Source organism: Podospora pseudoanserina, chromosome 2 (assembly GCF_035222485.1).
Source record: "Podospora pseudoanserina strain CBS 124.78 chromosome 2, whole genome shotgun sequence".
NCBI lineage: Eukaryota > Fungi > Ascomycota > Sordariomycetes > Sordariales > Podosporaceae > Podospora > Podospora pseudoanserina.
The window spans coordinates 1,129,329-1,147,654 of NC_085921.1; the positions used below are offsets into that span (position 1 = coordinate 1,129,329).

Consider the following 18,326-nt stretch of genomic DNA (forward strand, 5'->3'; position numbering starts at 1 on the left):
GATGATGAGATCAATTCAATTAAGGACGAAGACTCTGGTTTCGATGATGGTTTAGACCCGCTCTCTGATGAAGATGTGGTTTCCATCAAGGAAGACTGCGATTACAATTCTGATTTTGAGATTGGGGAGGTATTTAGAGCAGATGCCCTTGCGTCTGACCATGGTTCTGATGATGAGGAGATTAAGGAGGAGGACTCTGACGATGAGATAATGGAGGAAGGCTCAGACTACGACGACCTAATGGATGCCTCGGACGACAGCGAGATAAAATCAGAAGACTCCGACGACGACGACGTGATTAAGGAGGAGGGATCCGGCCGCGAGATCAAGGCTGAGGACTCTGACGACGACGAGATAAAGGAGGAAGAGTCTGACAACAACAACACCAACAATAACAACAACAACAACAGCACCAACAATAACAACAACAACAACACCAACGACGCCCCATCTATCAAGGATGAATACGACTGCAGCTCCGACTACGGAAACGAGCGGTCTTTCAGAGCGGATGCTCTTGCTTCCGACTACAGCTCTAGCTCTGACGAGGAGGATATCAAGTCGGAGTATTCTTCTGACCACGGATTAGACCGAGAAGACGACCTCCTCGACGATCACATTGAAGACGATGGAAACTTCCCAAATCCACCCAACGCGACTGGCTCCCAGTCTAACCCTGCCGATGCCGAAGATGAACACGAACGTACCGTCTTTGAGAATTTAACTGCCAGCGAAGAAGAGGTTCATGAGTTACCCTTCTCATACCATGACCATCAGTTGACCGTGGCGGCCGCAGCCAGGGATCGTTACGATTTTCTCGGGTCTTTCCCAGGGTATCACGAGTTGGACGCGGCGACCTCGGTGAGGATTCGGGGAGACTTGCCCGGATTTCCGTTCTTGGACGGACATGGCGAGCGGCCTCTGTGTGCTGAGGATGATGGGTTGTGGGACGTGCTTGCCGGGGAGGAGGATGACTGGCGGTTTGAGCAGGATGGTTTTATGGGGGGTGATGTGCTTGATGACTCTGTTTGGGATGAGTTTGGTGGGGAGGATGAGGTGTTGAGGTATGAGGAGGAGTATTTGGGGGTGCAGATGGTTGGGGAGTTCGAGGGGGTTTATGTTGAGGATGGGGTCACGGATGCGTTTGGGCTGGGGTCTGAGGGTGGGGAGGGGGATTTTGAGGATGAGGAAGATGAGATTTAATGATTTGTTGTTTGCCAGTTTGTAATATACTGGGGTAGTCGTGATTTTAAGCGGTTGGGTGTATATCACGAAATACCAAACACAAACCTACTACCCTCGGCATTCAAGAATGGGATACTGTAAATCAATGTCACCGATACTACCGTATCACACAGTTTCGCTTTTAGAAAATAGATTCCACATGCTAGTGATTATTCAAAACGGTAATGAACGTATCGATCTTGCCGAGTAGTCCTGGATATGGCTTACCCCCGGTATCCCCCACCCAGCTTCCTCCCCCTATCTCTCTTCACCGAATCTGACCCGGCAGATAAACAACTCTGAGTTGCTGTTATTGTCGTTGTCTTGTCCGGACCCACCAACAAGCGGTTTTTATTGTCACCAATCTCGTGTGCAAACAGATACCCGCAAAAACTGTTTACTGTCTGCGAACGCCATGCTTCGGCTTGCTGTGCGTGGATCCCGGGCAGCCAGCGAGACCTGACCTCCCGCTAACCATAACAGATGATCGAGCGTCTCCACGATTTGACCATCGATTGAAGTGTGGCAAACGTCTTATGCCAACTAAGCAGCTTGGGATGTCCCTTTTTGAAAGCTACCATGTTGGGATCATGGGTCTGAAATTTCATGCTGTTTGCGGTTGGTTGGGAAAGCTGGAAGGAAATGACAACGCTGGGTTTGATGGAAAAGGCATTCGAGACTGCTACCGTAAACGGGACCTGACCTCTGACAAAACGGGCGGTCGGCCGGCTTTCGAACGGTCGTCATCGTGGGCGCAAGAGCGACATGGTGTCCGGTGCCACTCTGATCTTCCCTTGGGATCGGTGAGCAGATCAGTGAACGGGGGGAATTCCGAGTATTCTGTTGCGAGCCTTGGCCGCCGCTCTCGCGCCTGCGCGCGCAGGCGAAGCTGTCGTCAACCCCTAATAAGACTTTAATTAGTCACTGGGAAGATGATACACCAAAAAGTTGTTCTAATCGACAAGTTTGATATCATAAAGAGACAGCAAAGCTGGCAGGAATGTGATCATATTACTCGGTATTCTCAAAGTTTATAACAGTACCCCTGTCCAGTTTACAGCAGGATATCCTTAAATTGATATAGTCTTTGAAGCCCGAGAAGCTTGTTATAAATCATAGACCAAACACTTCTTCATCAGTAACCACAACAGAGGCCTGCACACATAGTCATCACCAAGCAATAACAACAACAAACTACTAAAATTCTGGATCTTGTTTGTCAAAATCCAGATATGACTTTCATCTAGGGTTCACGACATCCTCACCCCAGTGGATAATCCCCCCCCCCCGACCCACCAGCCCAATCGCCATTGTGACCTCCATGATACGATACCCCAGCTTTTAGTTCCGCATACCCTACATGCGAGGGCCGGTGGGTCACCCAACTACCTATCTAGGCTGACGCTTGCTTGCTTGCGTGGTCATTCCAGGAAAAAAAGAGAGTCATGTTTCCGCAGATACGATATCGGAGCTATTCGGAAAGACGACATCGTGCTCTGTCGTCAACTTGTCGTCATTAGCAACCCTCCAATTTCGTCACCCATGGCGAAAAAGCCACCAACACTATTGAGCATCTAGTTTGTTTGTTTGTTTGTGAATTTTTATTTTATTGTTTGTTTGGTCAACTCGTCTTCCAAACGAGCCAACGTAAAAAAGGTGTAATTGTAAATGTCCATCCATCCATAGCCATGATTCTCAGCTGCACGCCACCAGTCGGCGCGGCTGCCAAACAAACCCATTTATCCCCCTCCTGTCTTGCGCCGTGACGCCTTGCCAAATTCCGGAAAAGTCAAGAAAAAAAATTATGCTCGAGGAGTGGTTTCGTTTTTGCCGAAGAGCCGCCCTCTTGCCCCCATCTGAAATGGGGGCGATGTGAATCAGAGGTTGTAAGATATATACTGTGTGTGGCGTTGGGACGATATGCTTGGTGCAAGCCACGTCGAGTCTTGGATATTCGCAAAGATGAACCTAGGTATCATCATCGCAAAAAAAAACAACAAAAACAGACCAAGCTAATTTGGATCACTTTTTCCCTACTACCGGAAAAAAGGACCGGACGGCTTCGCTATGTGTGATGGACGATGGGCGCATGCTTGCTCGATAGATAACAAGGTCGTAAAGGAGGCGAAAAGAACCGAGCCGAGTCACGACTGCATCATCGGCGGCATTGGACGAACAGGGATGGCCGATCGTCGGTGTCGTCGGGAAAAACAGCGAGAGCGTTTATACACCCCTGATGACTTGGGTTCTTTCTTTGTTGAGCTGCATCGCGTTTTGCTCGAAGGCTTCCTTTTTGCACTGATTGGGGGAGAAGAAGAAGTGTTAGCGAACATGTCTTCTTGTTCCGAGAGCACGTCCGATAACCCCACGAGCCACCACTGAGATGGGTCGAAACTTACGTCCTCCAGGCCCTGGCACTTGTGGTCTTCTAGCAGACGGTGGTTGCTGCAATAGTGTCCGCCGCAGAAAGCACAGTCGCCGGAAATGCGTTGGGCGACAGCCTTGCAGTCGGTGAGCGAGCATCTGACCTTCTTGGGCATGTTGGGCGGTGTTGATTATTGGTCGAGTGTGAATGATGCCAGTGTCGAATAATGAAAAAAGAAGAATCGAGGAGAGGAAAACGGCTCGGAGGCGGAAAGAGGGAAGGGGGTGGCTGGTTTATAACAAGAGAGAGAGATGGCCTGTCAGACTTGTTGAACAACACACAGATCTCACGTGGTGAAAGTTCGCGAACCAGGGCAGGGGAATGGTGGCTAAACTAGCAGACAAGCGCAATTGGAAATAGTTGGAAACCGTTCGACTTGACCAGGCCGAGGACCAAGGACCAAGGACGGACCGTGGTGAATGGTGAGGCAGGCGGGCGGGCAGTGGGCAGCGGGCAGCGAGTGAGCAGCGAGGTACAAGTGACTTGGCCGTCGATGACGGCAGGGGAGGCGAGGCCGGTCCCACCCAATGGATTATGGAAGGCAGGGCGGTGCTTGCGTGGTCGGGTCCGCCGTTTGTAATCCAAGAGATCCACCCACCTGTTCTCCGGAGTTTGATCGCAAGGAGCACAGTCGGAGTCGGTGATGGCAAAGCAACAAGTAATTAGTCACTTGGTTCATGTCCATCACCACCTGTCGCAGACGGGATTTTCCTAGCGAGTGTTGCCTCTAGAGCGCCTAGGTGTTTGTCTAAGCGTGCTGAGCTGTTGATAAGCCCGAGAGAAGACGGTAGCCTCGACTCGAGACTTGTCCCGGCCCGGCGAGAGGTATCGGGTACCTGTGGGGCCCTCAAGGTTCCCTGTGATGCAGTGGAACGTACCCGAGCTAGGCCCAAGCCAGCGCATCTCACAAAGACAGCCTCTTCCCCAAGACGTCTCTCTCTCGTCTCTCGATAAAGAAGGTCCGTCCACGCGCCAAATGGCCATGTCCATCGGCCACCGGGAATTGCCAGATCTTCCCTCCCTCGGCTGACAGGTTGGGACCATCATCTTCGTCTCCTATCTTTCCGAGTGAGCACGGCGTTGCATCCCGCGGAACCAAGCAGCAACAACAACAAACAAGTATCTAAATGTCCAATATCTGAGGCCTCATGTCATGGCATATCGCCTCCCTGCTTGCATCTTGCATCCTGCCCCCAGCACCCGGCTATCGCCATGATCCCGGGTTGGGCAGCGGAATGAATCTCCAATGTCTCACGGCGCGCCGGGCTAGACCACGCAGCACTGCAGTAGCAGCTGCAGCCATCAACCACACACCCAAGGTCACACATGTCCTCTTGTTGTTGATGTTGTACATCTTTTGGGTTGGTAGAAAGCCACTGCGGAAACCGGCCTGGTCACACATCCCGCCCGGAGTCCTGCTCTCGCGGGAACAAAACCTCACCGCCAACCACTCACCCACTCAACCCCATATTAGATCCGACCACAGCGTCAACCCCATTTCGAGCTTTTGCCTGCCGTTCCTTTGCCTCCTTTGGATCAGCGAATTTTCGATGCTCCCATGGTGACTCCAACACCAATAATCTAGTTCTAGGGCCCATCACACAACCCCAGCGAATGACCTCGCACCACGACAGAGCCTAGATTATAGGCTTCGGTTGCAACACCCCAAAACATAACATATGATCAGATATGCTTGTCAGCTCTTTTGATGTCCCCAAGCTCTCAACCTATCTTTTTTTCCTTGCAAAAGATCACCGGTCTCGCACAGTCGTCCGTCTCACGCACACTATATCCCATTCTGGATTGTGGCCCCTCCCCTCTCCAAGGATCTAACAGGTCGGGTTGAACTCCGGCGTGCAGGATGCAAGGCCAATCATTTTAGTTTTTTGTTGTAACCAGCATTAACCCAACGGCCTTTTTTGGAGTCGTCCCTTCGGATAATCTACACCCGATCGCAACGACTCGACAGCGGGTAGACGAATCTGTGAACAACTCACATGCAGGTCTCACCTTTTTTTTTTCTGCCTCGTCCACCACGACGACGACGGTTGAGAACACAACAGCATCCCGGGTGTTTCTGTCTTGATGTAGGGGATATTTCACTGCTCATATTTCATCAAACCTCACGGGTTGGGTCTAGACCGTTGTATACCTACCATCCATATCAAATATCATCTTCTCAAAAGCTTACACAAAGGGCCTAGATTGATTTCCCCAATAACCAAGATTTCTTGATCGTCTTACAGAACTTAAATACGAAGCTACCTACCTAGCTGCAAGCAATCAATACGCCAAAGTCTCTTCGGGCTTTCCCTCTCACCCAACTTTATGAGGGGCGGCCCCCCCTTCCGGAACGTTACACTACCTAGCCGGACCGGTAACTGTCAAACCGAGTCAGTCAGTCAGCCATGAGGCGAGCGGAAGCTCCTCCGTGATTAAACAAATAAGGGGTCCGTATTTTGTTGAGTAGCAACCCCCCCCCTCCCCCCCAAAAAAAAAAGTACCAAATCCGACAAACCCCAAGTCGTGTTGTTGCATACTTACTTCGTATCACGCACCACACCAAGATACAACGTTGGTGGCGGTGGTGTTGTTCCGTTGGCTCTCAAGACGAACTATTTGCTAAAGTCGAGAGTTCGTAATGATGTGCGTTGTTGATTACAGGTCTTTAGGGGGTATGCTCAACCAGAATACATACACAGCAACAACTTCATGTTAAACCAAAACTTTCTCTCCAAGCATCACACCTCAGCGCCACTAAACAATAGTTCACTCACGGCACCACGTACCCACTTACAACAACAACTTAATAACCTCTCTCACTCACAAACACAAAATTCCCAAGTTGTTTAATCATCTTTTTTTCTTTCTTATTTTGCCCACAAAGTACGAGTACAAGCCAACACGAACCATCTCTCTTACTCGTCCATAGTGACAACAGCACGAATGCAATCACCCTGTTTCATAACCTCAAATGCCTCATTGATCTCCCCCAACTTCTTGCGGTGGGTAATAAACTCATCCACCTTGAGCTTGCCATCAAGATAATCCTGCACCAGCCCAGGAAGTTGGGACCGGCCCTTGACACCGCCAAAGGCGCTACCCCTCCACACACGACCAGTGACAAGCTGGAACGCTATAGTTTTGAAAAACCACATGTTAGCCATCTGACATCTTGACCCAGTCCCACGGTCATGGGAAGTAGAAGACAGGAAAAAAAAAAGAAAAAAAAAAACTCACGTCTAGTAGCAATCTCCTGCCCCGCCGCCGCAACCCCAATAATGATACTCTGCCCCCACCCCTTATGACACGCCTCCAACGCCGCCCTCATCACATTCACATTCCCCGTGCAGTCAAACGTGTAGTCGCACCCCCCATCCGTAATCTCAATCAGCTTGTCCACCACGCTCTGCCCCTCGGGCAGCTTGGTCGGGTTCACAAAATCCGTCGCCCCAAACTTCCTCGACCACTCCTCCTTGCTCGGGTTCACATCCACAACAATAATCTTCCCCGCCTTGTTCGCCACCGCGCCCTGAATCACACTCAAGCCCACACACCCCGCCCCAAAGATGGCAACCGAGCTCCCCTCCTCCACATTCGCCGTGATCCTCGCCGCACCGTAACCCGTCGTGATCCCGCACCCCAACAGGCACGTCCTATCCATCGGCGCATCCTGCTGCACCGCGACAACAGAGATGTCAGCCACGACGGTGTACTGCGAGAAAGTCGACGTCCCCATAAAGTGAAGGATATCCTGCCCCCGTGCCCTGAACCGGGAGGTCCCATCAGGCATGACACCTTTCCCTTGGGTGGCACGGATTTTGCCGCAGAGGTTGGTCTTGCCCGACTTGCAAAACTTGCACTCTTTGCACTCGGGCGTGTAGAGGGCCACGACGTGGTCGCCCGGCTTGACGTTGGTGACGCCCTCGCCGACGGACTCGACGATGCCGGCGCCCTCGTGGCCGAGGATGACGGGGAAGGCGCCCTCGGGGTCTTTGCCTGAGAGGGTGTAGGCGTCTAAGGGGGCGTTTTAGCGACCAACCCTGATGAGGAAGAAGGGAACAACAAACCTGTGTGGCAGACACCGGTGTAGGCGATTTTGATTCTGACCTCGTGGGCCTTGGGCGGTGCGACTTCAACGTCCTCGTAGGAGAGCTCCTGGCCGGGGCCCCAGGCGATGGCCGCCTTGCAGGTGATGGTCTGGTGGCGGGGGTGGCATTGTCAGCGGTGTGCTCTCTTGGGAACAACAACAACAACAACGACAACAACAACAACAACAACGACGACGACGACGACAACAACAACCGGGGTTATGAGTTGAAGCCTTCATGGTTGAGCGTTGTCGACATGAAGCAAGGGGCTAGGTTGATGATGATGATGATGATGCGGGGTTATAAAGTGATGTCATTTACCTTGCCAGCTGTATCGGACATGTTGACTTGTGTGTGTCTCTTGATATCCTCGACTTTTTGTCTCCGGTTATGAAGATGAAGTGAGAGAGAGAAGGTCCAGACAAGAAAAGTTAAAATTGGGAGCTATGAGCCTCCTTTTGTTTGCCTGATTTCCGAATGGTTAATTGACGTCGGCCGTGTTCCCCCTTTGACCCCGCTTGTCGACGAAGGTGGGGTTATTTATCGCGCTGCGCTGTTATGGAGGGGGAGGGGCGGGATTTGGATTACGGCAAGGAAACGAAGGGGATTTATCTCTTATTCTTATTCTTTTTTCGATATCAATGATCAATCATTACTGGGTAGATCTTGTAGGTGTGTGATTCTTTAATGTCCTCGAGGAGCTTGGCTTATAGCAGGCTCGGTGATTTCACGGCATCTTTTGTATCTTTCGCCTTTTATTTGGATTATCACTGCTACAGGAAAAGGTGACGGCTCGGCAGTTCTTTTCGTTTCTGTGCCATTGACTAATAGCAGTCAGTGGTGATGTCGTGATAAAGGCCTTCCGATATCAATCGGTGGAGTAGGTGGGTTTTGGTTTTTGACAGCAGAATATCTGTCAAACTGTATGGTGAGAAATTCCCAATTGGGAAAGATTATGGCACTCAACACAGAGTGGCCCTGTCTGAGTTGAATTTGCGTTGTTACTTGATGACATCTCTTTGGTGGTGTGGTGTTGCTAGCACCGGACCGGACCGCACTTCAATTCGCCGATTCGGAGGGGGCTTCATTTTCCCGCCAGGGGCAGCAACAGTTTACCGCGCTCGCGCAACGCAAGTTCAAGGTGACGAAAGCACGGATGTAAAAAGTTCTTAACGCCGGGTTTTATCTTCGGCGTGTGACTCTTTTGCTCGCTGTCGAAGAAGATAGGTCTTCTGGGCGAGAATTCAACGGGCATATGGGCTGTTGTGAATCTCCAGAAACGAAGACGGATGGGATTTTCCGGGGCGAAGGGAACCCCCTGAGTTGATCGTGTGGACAACACGTACATATGCAAGGTGGGAAGATCACCGTTGCAGGGTTGGGGGACGCATGAAAATAGGCAAGATTGTGGTGAGGTTATGCTACCTTCTTTGGTTCTATGCTTGGTCGATGATGAATTGCAGCTTTGGCTTTGAGGCATAGGGTTGCGTTCGACCATCACAAGATCAAATGAGCCACACATCTAAAGATACCTTCCCTTCAGGGCCATTTTGAAAAGTTGAACTCAAACTTCATGGCTATGGTACTTTTGAAGAGAAGTCCAGACTTCATGAACCTCTCCCACGTGTAATAAAGTGGACCCAGCTCACCTGTCACCATTCTCGCAGCTTACCACCAGCATCTGCTTATCTCATCACCCCTCAACCTCACTTGACCACCTCACTTTTAGTCTCACTCAAACACAACCGAACAATTCAGACCCTCATTCTCAACATCCATTCAGCCCTACAACAGTAACAAACCCCCCAACGCAGCAAAATGAGCGGCGAACCCGCCCCCTCCCCCCTCCCAACCTACGTCTACAAGATCATCCCCTCCGCCCCTCCCTCCCCGATCCCCGATTTTTATCCGCTCTCGGATCTCGACCGGCAAGACGGGTTCGTGCACCTGAGCACCGCATGGCAGGTCAGTGTTTATCTAGTGCCCGTTTTGTCCTAGCTCCTCGCCTCCTCACCTTACCACCACCTCTTACCTGTGTCACTCATATCCATTTGACGTACATACCCCCTTCCCCTCAACATGACATAATCTTTCTGCTGTGCTAACACAGCCCCAAGGTCCCCATCACCTCCTCCCTCTTCTTCACCTCATTCAAGTCCTTCCACATCCTCAAACTCCGCCTCTCCAACTTCCCCCAAGAAAGCGTAAAATGGGACGAAGTCCCCGGCACCAACGGCTGCCCCCATCTCTACGGCACCTTTGGCGCCAAGGACGTTGTTGACAGCAAAGAGTTCGTCCGGGGAGATGACCAAACCTGGGAGGATGTCTTGAGGGGTGATAGCTGGCTCGAATAGAGCTCTTAGACCACACACACTCAACAAATATCAAACCCTCTTCCGCCCCCAAATAGTTCATAAAAAAAATCAACGCTCTCATTGAAACTGATCTAAACCCAAACCCAAACCCAAAGCAAAACTCCATTCCCCTTCTCACCTTACCCCCTCTACTTTGTCCCCCTGGCCCCAACCGGCGCCCCTGTCCTCCTCCTCGCCAAACTCCGTCCCATAGCATCCCTCACCATCGGATCACTCCTAATAGTATTATGCACCAACCACTCCCTCACCCGCCTCCACACCTCCCCCATCCCCTTCTCATCCCCCGCAAACGGCGCCAGCTCCAACTGCAACAAATTCGTCGCATCCGTATCCAACCTTCTGACCGTCCCCTCCAACCTCTCAAGCCCCTTCCTCAACTCCTGCTCCTCATTCCCCGTCCCCCTCCCACCCCTTCCCACAACAATGTTCCCACTCGTCGTATCAGCCGTCAGCAACGGACCAATCTGCGAAAAGGCCAGATACAGCGTCAACGCCAACTTCTTGGCCAGCGTAATCGCCTGAAACTGCAAATACGGCTGCCGACCAGGAAACCAAGTAACAAAAGGGTTAATAAATTTTGTCAGCAAAACCGGCGGGTACGGTCTCGTGACAGCATGGCTCTCAAACAAAAACAGCAGTGCCAGCACCAACCACCTCTCAAACTTTCCCCAGTCCAGATACCCCAGCAACCCAAACCCGTACATCGACAGCGCCGCCAGCGTGTAGTACGGCACGATCCCCTTGAAGCCCCTGTACACATAATCCGCCACGCTGCTGCAATGCTGCCACCCCGTCACCGCCTCCGGCCCAAACCGATCGTAAGCAAACCTCTTGGCCCCGTTCGTCAACGTATCCTGCGCCAGCTGCAGGTGCACAAAATAGGTATTCGCATCGTCGGCAGCGATCTTGCTGTCTTTGATCTTGTCTGGATGGAAGTGCGCCGCCAGTCTCCGGAAGCGGGATTTGATCTCCTTCTCTGTGGCTGTCAGGGGGACTCCAAGGGAGGAGTAAAATGAGGGGGTGGATTGTATGTCATGATCGGCTTCGTAGATGGTATACAACAAATAAACCGTGACAACGGCAATGTGGATTTTGCGACGGTGTTCGGCCCATCGGGGGGTTCCCGGCGTGGGGTGGGGGTCGCCGGCGCGGATGACGATGCTGTAGAGGATTGTTTGCGTCCAGCCTGTTACCAGCTACGAGAGTGCGTTAGCTAGGAGAGCAACATACCCATTTCTACCCGCAAAACACAGAAAAAGGACTACCCGAGTCGATTGGTGATGACACTTGTAGAGTACAAGTGGCATCACCCAGCAATACAGATCTTGCAAGTGAAGGGTGTGTGAAGCGGGTGTGAAGGGGGCCTACATTGGGGAGGAAGCTCCAGGCTATCAAAGAGAGAAAGCCGGACATGGTTAGGTGGTGGTAGCAATGCCAGAGAGCAATCCAGGCGGTAGGAATAAATGTGAAAGAAATGCTGCTACCCTGTCATAATCTTTCATCTGCGCAAACGAAAGTGTTTGGTGGTGTTGCGGGAGAAGTGAATGGGAATGCGACCCAACCCTCGAAATGATGTCGCGTCACAAAAGCGCTTCTGCAAGCTGGCTGCAATTGGAAGTTTGGAGCACGGACCACCCTGGCCATCAAGGTTGCCACATGGCCGGCAGGCAGCTCAATATGAATGAATCAAAACAACGGACAGGAGAAATCACCAAATCTCGAAGTAAAAGCTCAACAATTGGGATGGGGAAGAAAGAGCCAAAAGCTTACCGGCCAACTCTTAGAGGTGAGCCGGCTACGAAACCCTCGGTAGGCTTACTTCGCAGGGGGATAGTCGAGGTGGGGGGGGGTCCAATATTCCCTGAAGGCCATCTCGAAAGACAGGGCCTCACTGAGGAATCAAACTCAGGTGTCGACGGAGCAGTGTTTTCACACCGGGCATTGTTCGTTGCCTGATTCGGGTGCACTTATGTCTTACCTGCTGAGCCATCTGACCTTTCCAGTTACCAGATGAGTGCGTAGGCGCTTGGTGGAAGGATCACGGTTGACCTAATATATAGACCATGGTTGTAAGAGTATCATATTTACACAAATGCCTGCCCTTCCCAGCTCCCTTTTCCAGTCTCCTGTTGCCATATATACTAGACACACCTTGCCGCCCCCACATACCCTACAATAAATAAAAAGAAAAAAGTATGCAAAACTAAACCGCTCGACGAAAACAACCATGGCCAAACACAGCTAGCTGCAAGTCGCAAAAAAAGGCTCTCCAAAAGCACATACTAGAATGTTCAAGAAAAAAAGGTTCCCAAAAGTATCGCCCGCTCAATCAACCCCATCATCATCATCCACCCTATCATACTCCCTCCTCGGCGTACTCGCACCACTGTCCATCCCCCCCCGCCTCGGTGAACTCGTCCCACTTCCTCCCTGTCCTAGTCTGGGACTGCTAATCAGCAACGGACTCCTCGCCCCGGCACCCCATCGCCCATTAGTCACCACATTCATCGCTATCCTCTCCTTCCTCGCCCTAATATCCTCCTGTTTCACTTGTTCAGTCTGCTCCCCTTCATCAATCTCGTTATCAATCTCCTCCAGCTCATCCTCCACCGTCCGCCCGGCGGGACTTAACCTCCTCAGATTAACATCCTGCTGCCCAGCTCCAAGCCCAGGGCTGACGGGATCGTCCACATAGAGGTTGGGATCGCGGCCCAGTATCCTGTCGGCTTTGCTTTGCGCCTTTCTGTGACCAGGAGAAGGCAAAGGTGACGGAACTCTGCTGGCCGGTCTGGAAGGCTGTAAATAATGTCTCCCTGCTCCGCCGTCAACTCTCACCATGGGCGGTTGAGGATCAGGCTCAGGGTAATCCGAATCAGCTCCCCAGCCTGCCACCCGCTCTCTTTCCCGTTGCTGTTCCCGCTCTCTTGCGATCCTGTCTCTCGCCTCAAGCCACTCGGGACTGGGCTCCCAGCTCCAGCCATCGCCAGTCGTGTTGCAGATTGGAATCGGCCATAATAGCGGGACAGGGCCGAACAAATGAAGCAGGTTCCTCTTGGCGCCGAGGTCGAAAGCATTGGGAAGTTTGGTTGCATCCTGCTCGTCCATGAATTCTTCATAGCGCTTGCGGGCCCGGTACTGCTCCATTTCAGAGGGTGTAAATCTCCTCGAGCCAGCTTGCAACTCGGGGTTGACGGAGGGATGCGAGGGTTCTTGACGAAGTTCCTCGCCTTCTTCAGGCCGAGTGACACCCGGAATTGCGTTTTGATGAATATCGAGGAGTTGTTGACCGTAAGAAGGGAGCTGGACGCCTTGACCGGGAGTGTGTTGGTTGATGTAGGTCCTGTGCATGGATTCCCTGAGAGGGGTCAAATATCTAGTTTTCTCCAAGCACTCGATGGTTGTTTGGCCTCTGGTAGCGAGATAGATATGCCACCCTGTGAATGCCCCGACTACAATGCCGATGATACCGGCAACGATGGCAAGGCAGATGTAGTTAACTGGCATGAGATTTTCGACGTAAGTAGTGTTGGCGAAGATCTCTTCCCAGACCCAGCTGGCGGAGCCAAGGAATGCGTATAGAGAGAAAATCGTGGTATAGATGAGAAAAAGGAGGAAGGCCTTGTGGTTTCGGAGACCGATGCAGGTTGCTAGCCAGGGGCAGTGATGGTCCATCTTGAGGACACACCGGCGGCAGGTGGAGCAATGATGGGCGCGGTCGGGCTTCCGAGCCTGGCATTTCTTGCAGAAACGGAGCTCGCCATTGGACTTGACGGTGTATGATGTGGCCGAAGGGGCGGCGTGGGTCGGTAGCGTGCTGTAGCCATGATCGTTCGTCGTGCTTCCCGGTGGTGTAAATACGGCAGTGGTGTAGCACCAGTTGAGCATGGCGTAGAGGGCAAAGCCAACAAGTTTATAAGTGGTCCCTATCGATAAGGCGAGACTCGTCAGTGTGGTTGGGTGACATCGAGGTAACAAGCAACATACCCAGCCATTCCACCCTCGATGGCACAGAGCAGAGATCCCACAACACATAGACGGCCCAAGTTGTTATCCCGTACACGAATGCCAAGGGAAAATACGTCGCGCAAGTGCAACATGTGCGCTCAATCTTTCTCGCCCACCGGCGAGCGCTTCCCATGTTTTCTGTCGAGGATTCGCAATCGTGGGATGGTGCTTCGAGAATAGGGGGAAACTGTCTGGTCGCGGAACGAGCAACTGGAAGGATCGGGGAAGGTGATGGCGGAGGGGATCTGGATAACGGCGTTGCATCCATCAGTTGTCGGTACAATCGGGGCACCGTGAATTATGGATTCATCGCTGGTGGTTCGAGTGGTGGACTTGTCGAGAAAAAGAACAAGGGGCAAGGCGGCTGGCTGTCAGTTTAGTGTTTGAAGTTGATGGCGACGGCAAATACAGGGGTCTCTCGCCTTGTGTTGCTGCCAGCCTCAGCCTCAAACACACTGAGCCAATGGGGTCCCCGCGTCACTGACAGCCCGGGACAACGCTCGGGCCGCATGAACGGTTTGGCCCCTGATTTCCGGCTTCACGGGACCGTTGAAGACTTCTTTATAGAATTCTGCTTGCTACAGACATGTATGGACGATTGTACTTTGGTTTTGACTGCTACATTACTCTCAAGAATATGCTGATCATTGTGGTTTGGCAAGAGAAGACCTCTCTGTCAATTGAAATATCGAAACCTGGACTATGCTGTGACTGGCCAATTCTGTCCAGAGGCGCTCTTGGTATCTTAGTCTGAGGGAATGCTTTAGCTTCGAGCATAGTTTTGAACTACTACAGATATCCATGATCAATAGGAAGAGATGCCGGGAACGTAAAGTCAGGATCTTCCAGGTAGCCTCACCTCGCTCAGCATATTCGCCCCCCAGTAATGCTGCAAGTCAAGAGATTGAAGCAAAAAAGCATGCCATTGGGTATCACCAGCTCAGACATGCAGTTGTTTCTGCGTTGTGGCATGGCGGTGAAGCTCTTCCGGCCAGTGCCAGCTGAAGTTCGGCGGAAATGCACTTGGCAGATTCGCTGTCACATGCAACTACTGACGACAATGCTGGGATGGTGGATATGCAGGAAATGAAAAGCCATCTAGGGGATAGCTGCATAGGCACGGTACCTTGCGTAAATCCTCCGTGGATGACGGAAGCTCTTCTCCATGTACATAAAACCAGGCATTTAAACACGCCTCTACAAGACTCCCAAAATTTCGGGTTTTCAGCTCTTGCATGCCGTATTAGACCAACCGTTCATCCCCCGGTAACGAATCACGCAATCAGATCGCACCCAGCCCGTGTTCAAGCTCACTGAGCCTGCAGCCGCATCGGGACACGTGAAGATAACGGGCCGGTGGAGAAGGGCCAAGGCAAGTGAGAGAGCCAAGACAGCGCCTGGATCTGGGACCACCGTGGACAGGGAAGGGAAAAAAAAAAAAAGCTCGATAAGATCCATCTCGTCGCCAAATCCTAGCCGCTATTTTTCTCGTGCCGGATAAAACCCCATCGCCATCGTCTGATTTGCCAGACGCCCAAAAGAAACCCCAGATGGGTCGTGAATCTAGAGCCTTTACAGCAGGACACCACAATAACGGACCCATCCCTCCTCCTCCAGCAGGTGCCTAGCACCACCACACGCCTCGAACCACACAACTCCCCATCTGCCTTTCCCCCCCTCCTCCCCCCTCCCCCTCCCCCTCCTCCTGCGCACCATTTTTCGAGCCTGCCATTCCGCCGTTAGATCGACACTCGTCCCGCGACAAGCTCACGATATTCGATCGATCGATCTGTCTCGAATACGCATCTAGAAACAAACACTCGCTTGGCAAGCTCCCCGAGACCACCATCGACGTCCTCTCTCGCCCTCGCTGGTAGCCCCGCTACCTTGCACGGCGCACGACGCCTTTTGAGCCACCAGGCACCTATATTCCTTTTAAAGTGCACTCCTAGTGGGGAGGGGCACTGCGGGGGAAGAACACTCGCCCGCCGCAAACATGTGGTGGCTCATCAACGCCTGCTCAAGTGCCATTTTCCTGTTCAGCATCGTCCTGTCGATACCAATCGCTTTCGATGTCGGGGGCCGTGATGCTGGCCTGGCTTATTCGCTATCACTTTTCCTTTTCTACATTTTCTACAGTACCAGCAAGCTTATAACGCCAGAGAAATCTCGGATACGCCGGTTCTTCAAGAGTCTGGTTGGGTTATCACAATGGATTGTTATACCCGCATTGTTGATTTGGGCTCTCAACCGTTTCTCGGTCGATGCCGATAGTGCCAACTGGGTGTCACGTACGTTTGCCCACGTTACAGGGCACCACAAGAGCTGGAGAGAGTGGTTTTGGGGGTCTGAAGGCTTTGTGGAAAACGTTGCGTTAGGCTCTTGGGACAATACCTTGAGTTATTCGAGCCCTGTTTTCCAACTTCTCGAGGGCTTCTGCAGCTTGTTGGTGATTCAGGCTGCTGGTCAGATTGCGAGATGGCTGGTCAACCGGGGAAGAAGTGACACCTGGGTGGCACGTATTTTCCTCACTCTCACGCTGTTCTGTGCTCATGCTGACATTAACCCCTCAGATCACGCTCCTGATAATATCAGGTGCCATCAGCTCCATGGCCATTTACTTCTTATGGCGTGTCATGTGCTTCCCACAAATCGGCAACTTCGATGCCACGCTCATCGGCGTTGCCATGACCTCAGCCTTCTTCCTCTGCGGTTTTGGCATTGCCAGCGGCCGAGGGAATCCGATCGAGTCTTCCCTTCTTTTTGCGTACACGGTTCTCTGTGTCTATCAGATTTTCACCGATTATCAGCCCTCGCCCGAGGCTGCCGCCGCAGCGGAAGCTGCCGCTGCTGCGCAGCCGGATTTTCCGCCTCTGCCGCCCATCCTCATGGCCTCCTACACCACTCTGATCCACATGCTCAGCAGTCTTCCGTCGGCTTTTGGTTTATCATTCCAGTTTCTTTACGCGGCATTCCAAACCATCACCCCTAGCGTCATCATCTCGCTGACATATCGCACCATCGTTTTCTATTGCGCTACGAGAATTATTCCGGCTGTTAGAGAGTTGGGTGCTCAGGCTATTATGGAAGAGCCCACGCTCGACGAAAGCGATGGCGCCAACCGTGTTCTTGGTTTCCTCAGCTGGTTTTCGCCTTCTATTCTGATTGCGGTATACACCAGTTTGCTCCTGCAGCACTTTACTATTGCCGATGGCGACGAGCTCGGCTGGACTCTCCGGGCCGGCGATGCTGGTGGCAGTACTTGGCGATGGATCAACTTGACGGCCACCATGGGACTTTATGCCATCGAGTTGTACCTCGGTGGTGATGGTGATGGTGGCGCGCACTGGAAGACGGACTGAAGAAGTTCTCCCGAGAGAACATTAGCAGGGGGCCGGGGAGGTCAACGGCATGCCAATCCATGGGGCCATCCGCAGCATGGCCGATTGGAAGGGCTGTATTGAAACTCAAGCTGGATGACAATGACAATGTCCCAGCCAAATGGGATTCCTCGCCGGATACTAATCGACGTCGAGAAGAAGGAATTCAAAACGGGGAAAGCTATCAGAAGATCAAGGAACAGGGCTACTAAAAACCAAGGATACTAAAGGAAAAAAGGGGACAAGAGGAGGAAGGCAAGATACCCAATGGCTAGGAAGCGCAGGTTATGGAAAGGTGATGCAAAACATATCACCAGTAGAAGAAAGATAAGCATGCAAGTCATTAACAAGATTGACTTGGCAGGACCGCTCGCACGTTCCTCACGCACAACACACGCTTTTTTCATTTTTTTCTTCATGGCTTTGGCTCCTTTCAATATTGTATTCATAGTAAACAAACCAAACGGGCAACGTGGATGAGAACAGGGGATTGAGAGTTGGAAGCAACGTCTGGCTGGCTTAGGGGGCATCATGTTGCAACATTGTACAATCATACAGCGAATGGCGTTGGTGTCTTTTTATTTTCGTTTTCTTGGACTATGACCGGGGGCCGGAACTGGGACTGGAATTTGGTTAGCTGGCTGGAGCATGTATCATTTGAATTTTCCATATGTCTAAGCACAACTATCAGAGCCTGCCTTTCGATCATAATCTACCGCATAACCCCTTCTACATGCTACAAAATTCTTGCAGCATGGCATTTCTACAGTAACACAACACAAAAGAGACCCAGTATCATTAGAAAGAAAATGCATCATGTATTATT

General features: G+C 51.8%; 7 protein-coding genes across 7 annotated transcripts; 3 read left to right on the forward strand and 4 right to left on the reverse strand.

The window, feature by feature from the left end:
* Window positions 1-210: 210 nt before the first annotated feature.
* Window positions 211-1,203, forward strand: NTH1_2 (alpha,alpha-trehalase nth1; the record flags this gene model as incomplete). The annotated part of the gene is made up of 1 exon (XM_062943918.1): window positions 211-1,203. One exon carries the CDS (start codon window positions 211-213, stop codon window positions 1,201-1,203), a length of 993 nt encoding a protein of 330 aa, XP_062802688.1.
* Window positions 1,204-2,793: 1,590 nt separating this feature from the next.
* QC764_202180 (uncharacterized protein) lies at window positions 2,794-4,563 on the reverse strand. Its single transcript, XM_062943919.1, has 2 exons — window positions 3,624-4,563; window positions 2,794-3,522 (listed from the first exon to the last, which is right to left on the reverse strand). The coding sequence occupies exons 1-2, from the start codon at window positions 3,762-3,764 to the stop codon at window positions 3,448-3,450; spliced, it is 216 nt and encodes a 71-aa protein (XP_062802689.1). The 5' UTR covers window positions 3,765-4,563; the 3' UTR covers window positions 2,794-3,447.
* A 1,930-nt stretch (window positions 4,564-6,493) lies between these two features.
* FDH1_1 (formate dehydrogenase (NAD+)) lies at window positions 6,494-8,949 on the reverse strand. The gene is made up of 4 exons (XM_062943920.1): window positions 8,062-8,949; window positions 7,720-7,849; window positions 6,890-7,666; window positions 6,494-6,785 (listed from the first exon to the last, which is right to left on the reverse strand). Exons 1-4 carry the CDS (start codon window positions 8,080-8,082, stop codon window positions 6,568-6,570), a joined length of 1,146 nt encoding a protein of 381 aa, XP_062802690.1. The 5' UTR covers window positions 8,083-8,949; the 3' UTR covers window positions 6,494-6,567.
* A 56-nt stretch (window positions 8,950-9,005) lies between these two features.
* QC764_202200 (uncharacterized protein) lies at window positions 9,006-11,921 on the reverse strand. The gene is made up of 2 exons (XM_062943922.1): window positions 11,484-11,921; window positions 9,006-11,311 (listed from the first exon to the last, which is right to left on the reverse strand). The coding sequence occupies exons 1-2, from the start codon at window positions 11,526-11,528 to the stop codon at window positions 10,244-10,246; spliced, it is 1,113 nt and encodes a 370-aa protein (XP_062802691.1). The 5' UTR covers window positions 11,529-11,921; the 3' UTR covers window positions 9,006-10,243.
* Window positions 9,205-10,254, forward strand: QC764_202198 (uncharacterized protein). The gene is made up of 3 exons (XM_062943921.1): window positions 9,205-9,322; window positions 9,408-9,705; window positions 9,858-10,254. The coding sequence occupies exons 1-3, from the start codon at window positions 9,314-9,316 to the stop codon at window positions 10,019-10,021; spliced, it is 471 nt and encodes a 156-aa protein (XP_062802692.1). The 5' UTR covers window positions 9,205-9,313; the 3' UTR covers window positions 10,022-10,254.
* A 225-nt stretch (window positions 11,922-12,146) lies between the features above and the next one.
* Window positions 12,147-15,092, reverse strand: PFA3 (palmitoyltransferase for Vac8p). The gene is made up of 3 exons (XM_062943923.1): window positions 14,980-15,092; window positions 14,100-14,906; window positions 12,147-14,038 (listed from the first exon to the last, which is right to left on the reverse strand). Exons 2-3 carry the CDS (start codon window positions 14,386-14,388, stop codon window positions 12,441-12,443), a joined length of 1,887 nt encoding a protein of 628 aa, XP_062802693.1. The 5' UTR covers window positions 14,389-14,906; window positions 14,980-15,092; the 3' UTR covers window positions 12,147-12,440.
* A 714-nt stretch (window positions 15,093-15,806) lies between these two features.
* QC764_202220 (uncharacterized protein) lies at window positions 15,807-18,291 on the forward strand. Its single transcript, XM_062943924.1, has 2 exons — window positions 15,807-16,632; window positions 16,694-18,291. The coding sequence occupies exons 1-2, from the start codon at window positions 16,117-16,119 to the stop codon at window positions 17,480-17,482; spliced, it is 1,305 nt and encodes a 434-aa protein (XP_062802694.1). The 5' UTR covers window positions 15,807-16,116; the 3' UTR covers window positions 17,483-18,291.
* Window positions 18,292-18,326: the final 35 nt, after the last annotated feature.

Coding starts and splice junctions, on each gene's coding strand:
- FDH1_1 (XM_062943920.1), bottom strand. CDS start 8,082: ATGTCCGATACAGCTGGCAAG. Junction 7,667..7,719: donor CACCGGTGTCTGCCACACAG/GTTTGTTGTTCC, acceptor ACGCCCCCTTAG/ACGCCTACACCCTCTCAGGC. Junction 6,786..6,889: donor GCAGGAGATTGCTACTAGAC/GTGAGTTTTTTT, acceptor TCAAAACTATAG/CGTTCCAGCTTGTCACTGGT.
- QC764_202200 (XM_062943922.1), bottom strand. CDS start 11,528: ATGTCCGGCTTTCTCTCTTTGATAGCCTGGAGCTTCCTCCCCAAT. Junction 11,312..11,483: donor CCTGGAGCTTCCTCCCCAAT/GTAGGCCCCCTT, acceptor GCACTCTCGTAG/CTGGTAACAGGCTGGACGCA.
- QC764_202180 (XM_062943919.1), bottom strand. CDS start 3,764: ATGCCCAAGAAGGTCAGATGCTCGCTCACCGACTGCAAGGCTGTCGCC. Junction 3,523..3,623: donor AGTGCCAGGGCCTGGAGGAC/GTAAGTTTCGAC, acceptor TCCCCCAATCAG/TGCAAAAAGGAAGCCTTCGA.
- QC764_202220 (XM_062943924.1), top strand. CDS start 16,117: ATGTGGTGGCTCATCAACGCCTGCTCAAGTGCCATTTTCCTGTTCAGC. Junction 16,633..16,693: donor GGGGAAGAAGTGACACCTGG/GTGGCACGTATT, acceptor TTAACCCCTCAG/ATCACGCTCCTGATAATATC.
- PFA3 (XM_062943923.1), bottom strand. CDS start 14,388: ATGGATGCAACGCCGTTATCCAGATCCCCTCCGCCATCACCTTCCCCG. Junction 14,039..14,099: donor ATCGAGGGTGGAATGGCTGG/GTATGTTGCTTG, acceptor CCTTATCGATAG/GGACCACTTATAAACTTGTT.
- QC764_202198 (XM_062943921.1), top strand. Junction 9,706..9,857: donor ACCTGAGCACCGCATGGCAG/GTCAGTGTTTAT, acceptor CACAGCCCCAAG/GTCCCCATCACCTCCTCCCT.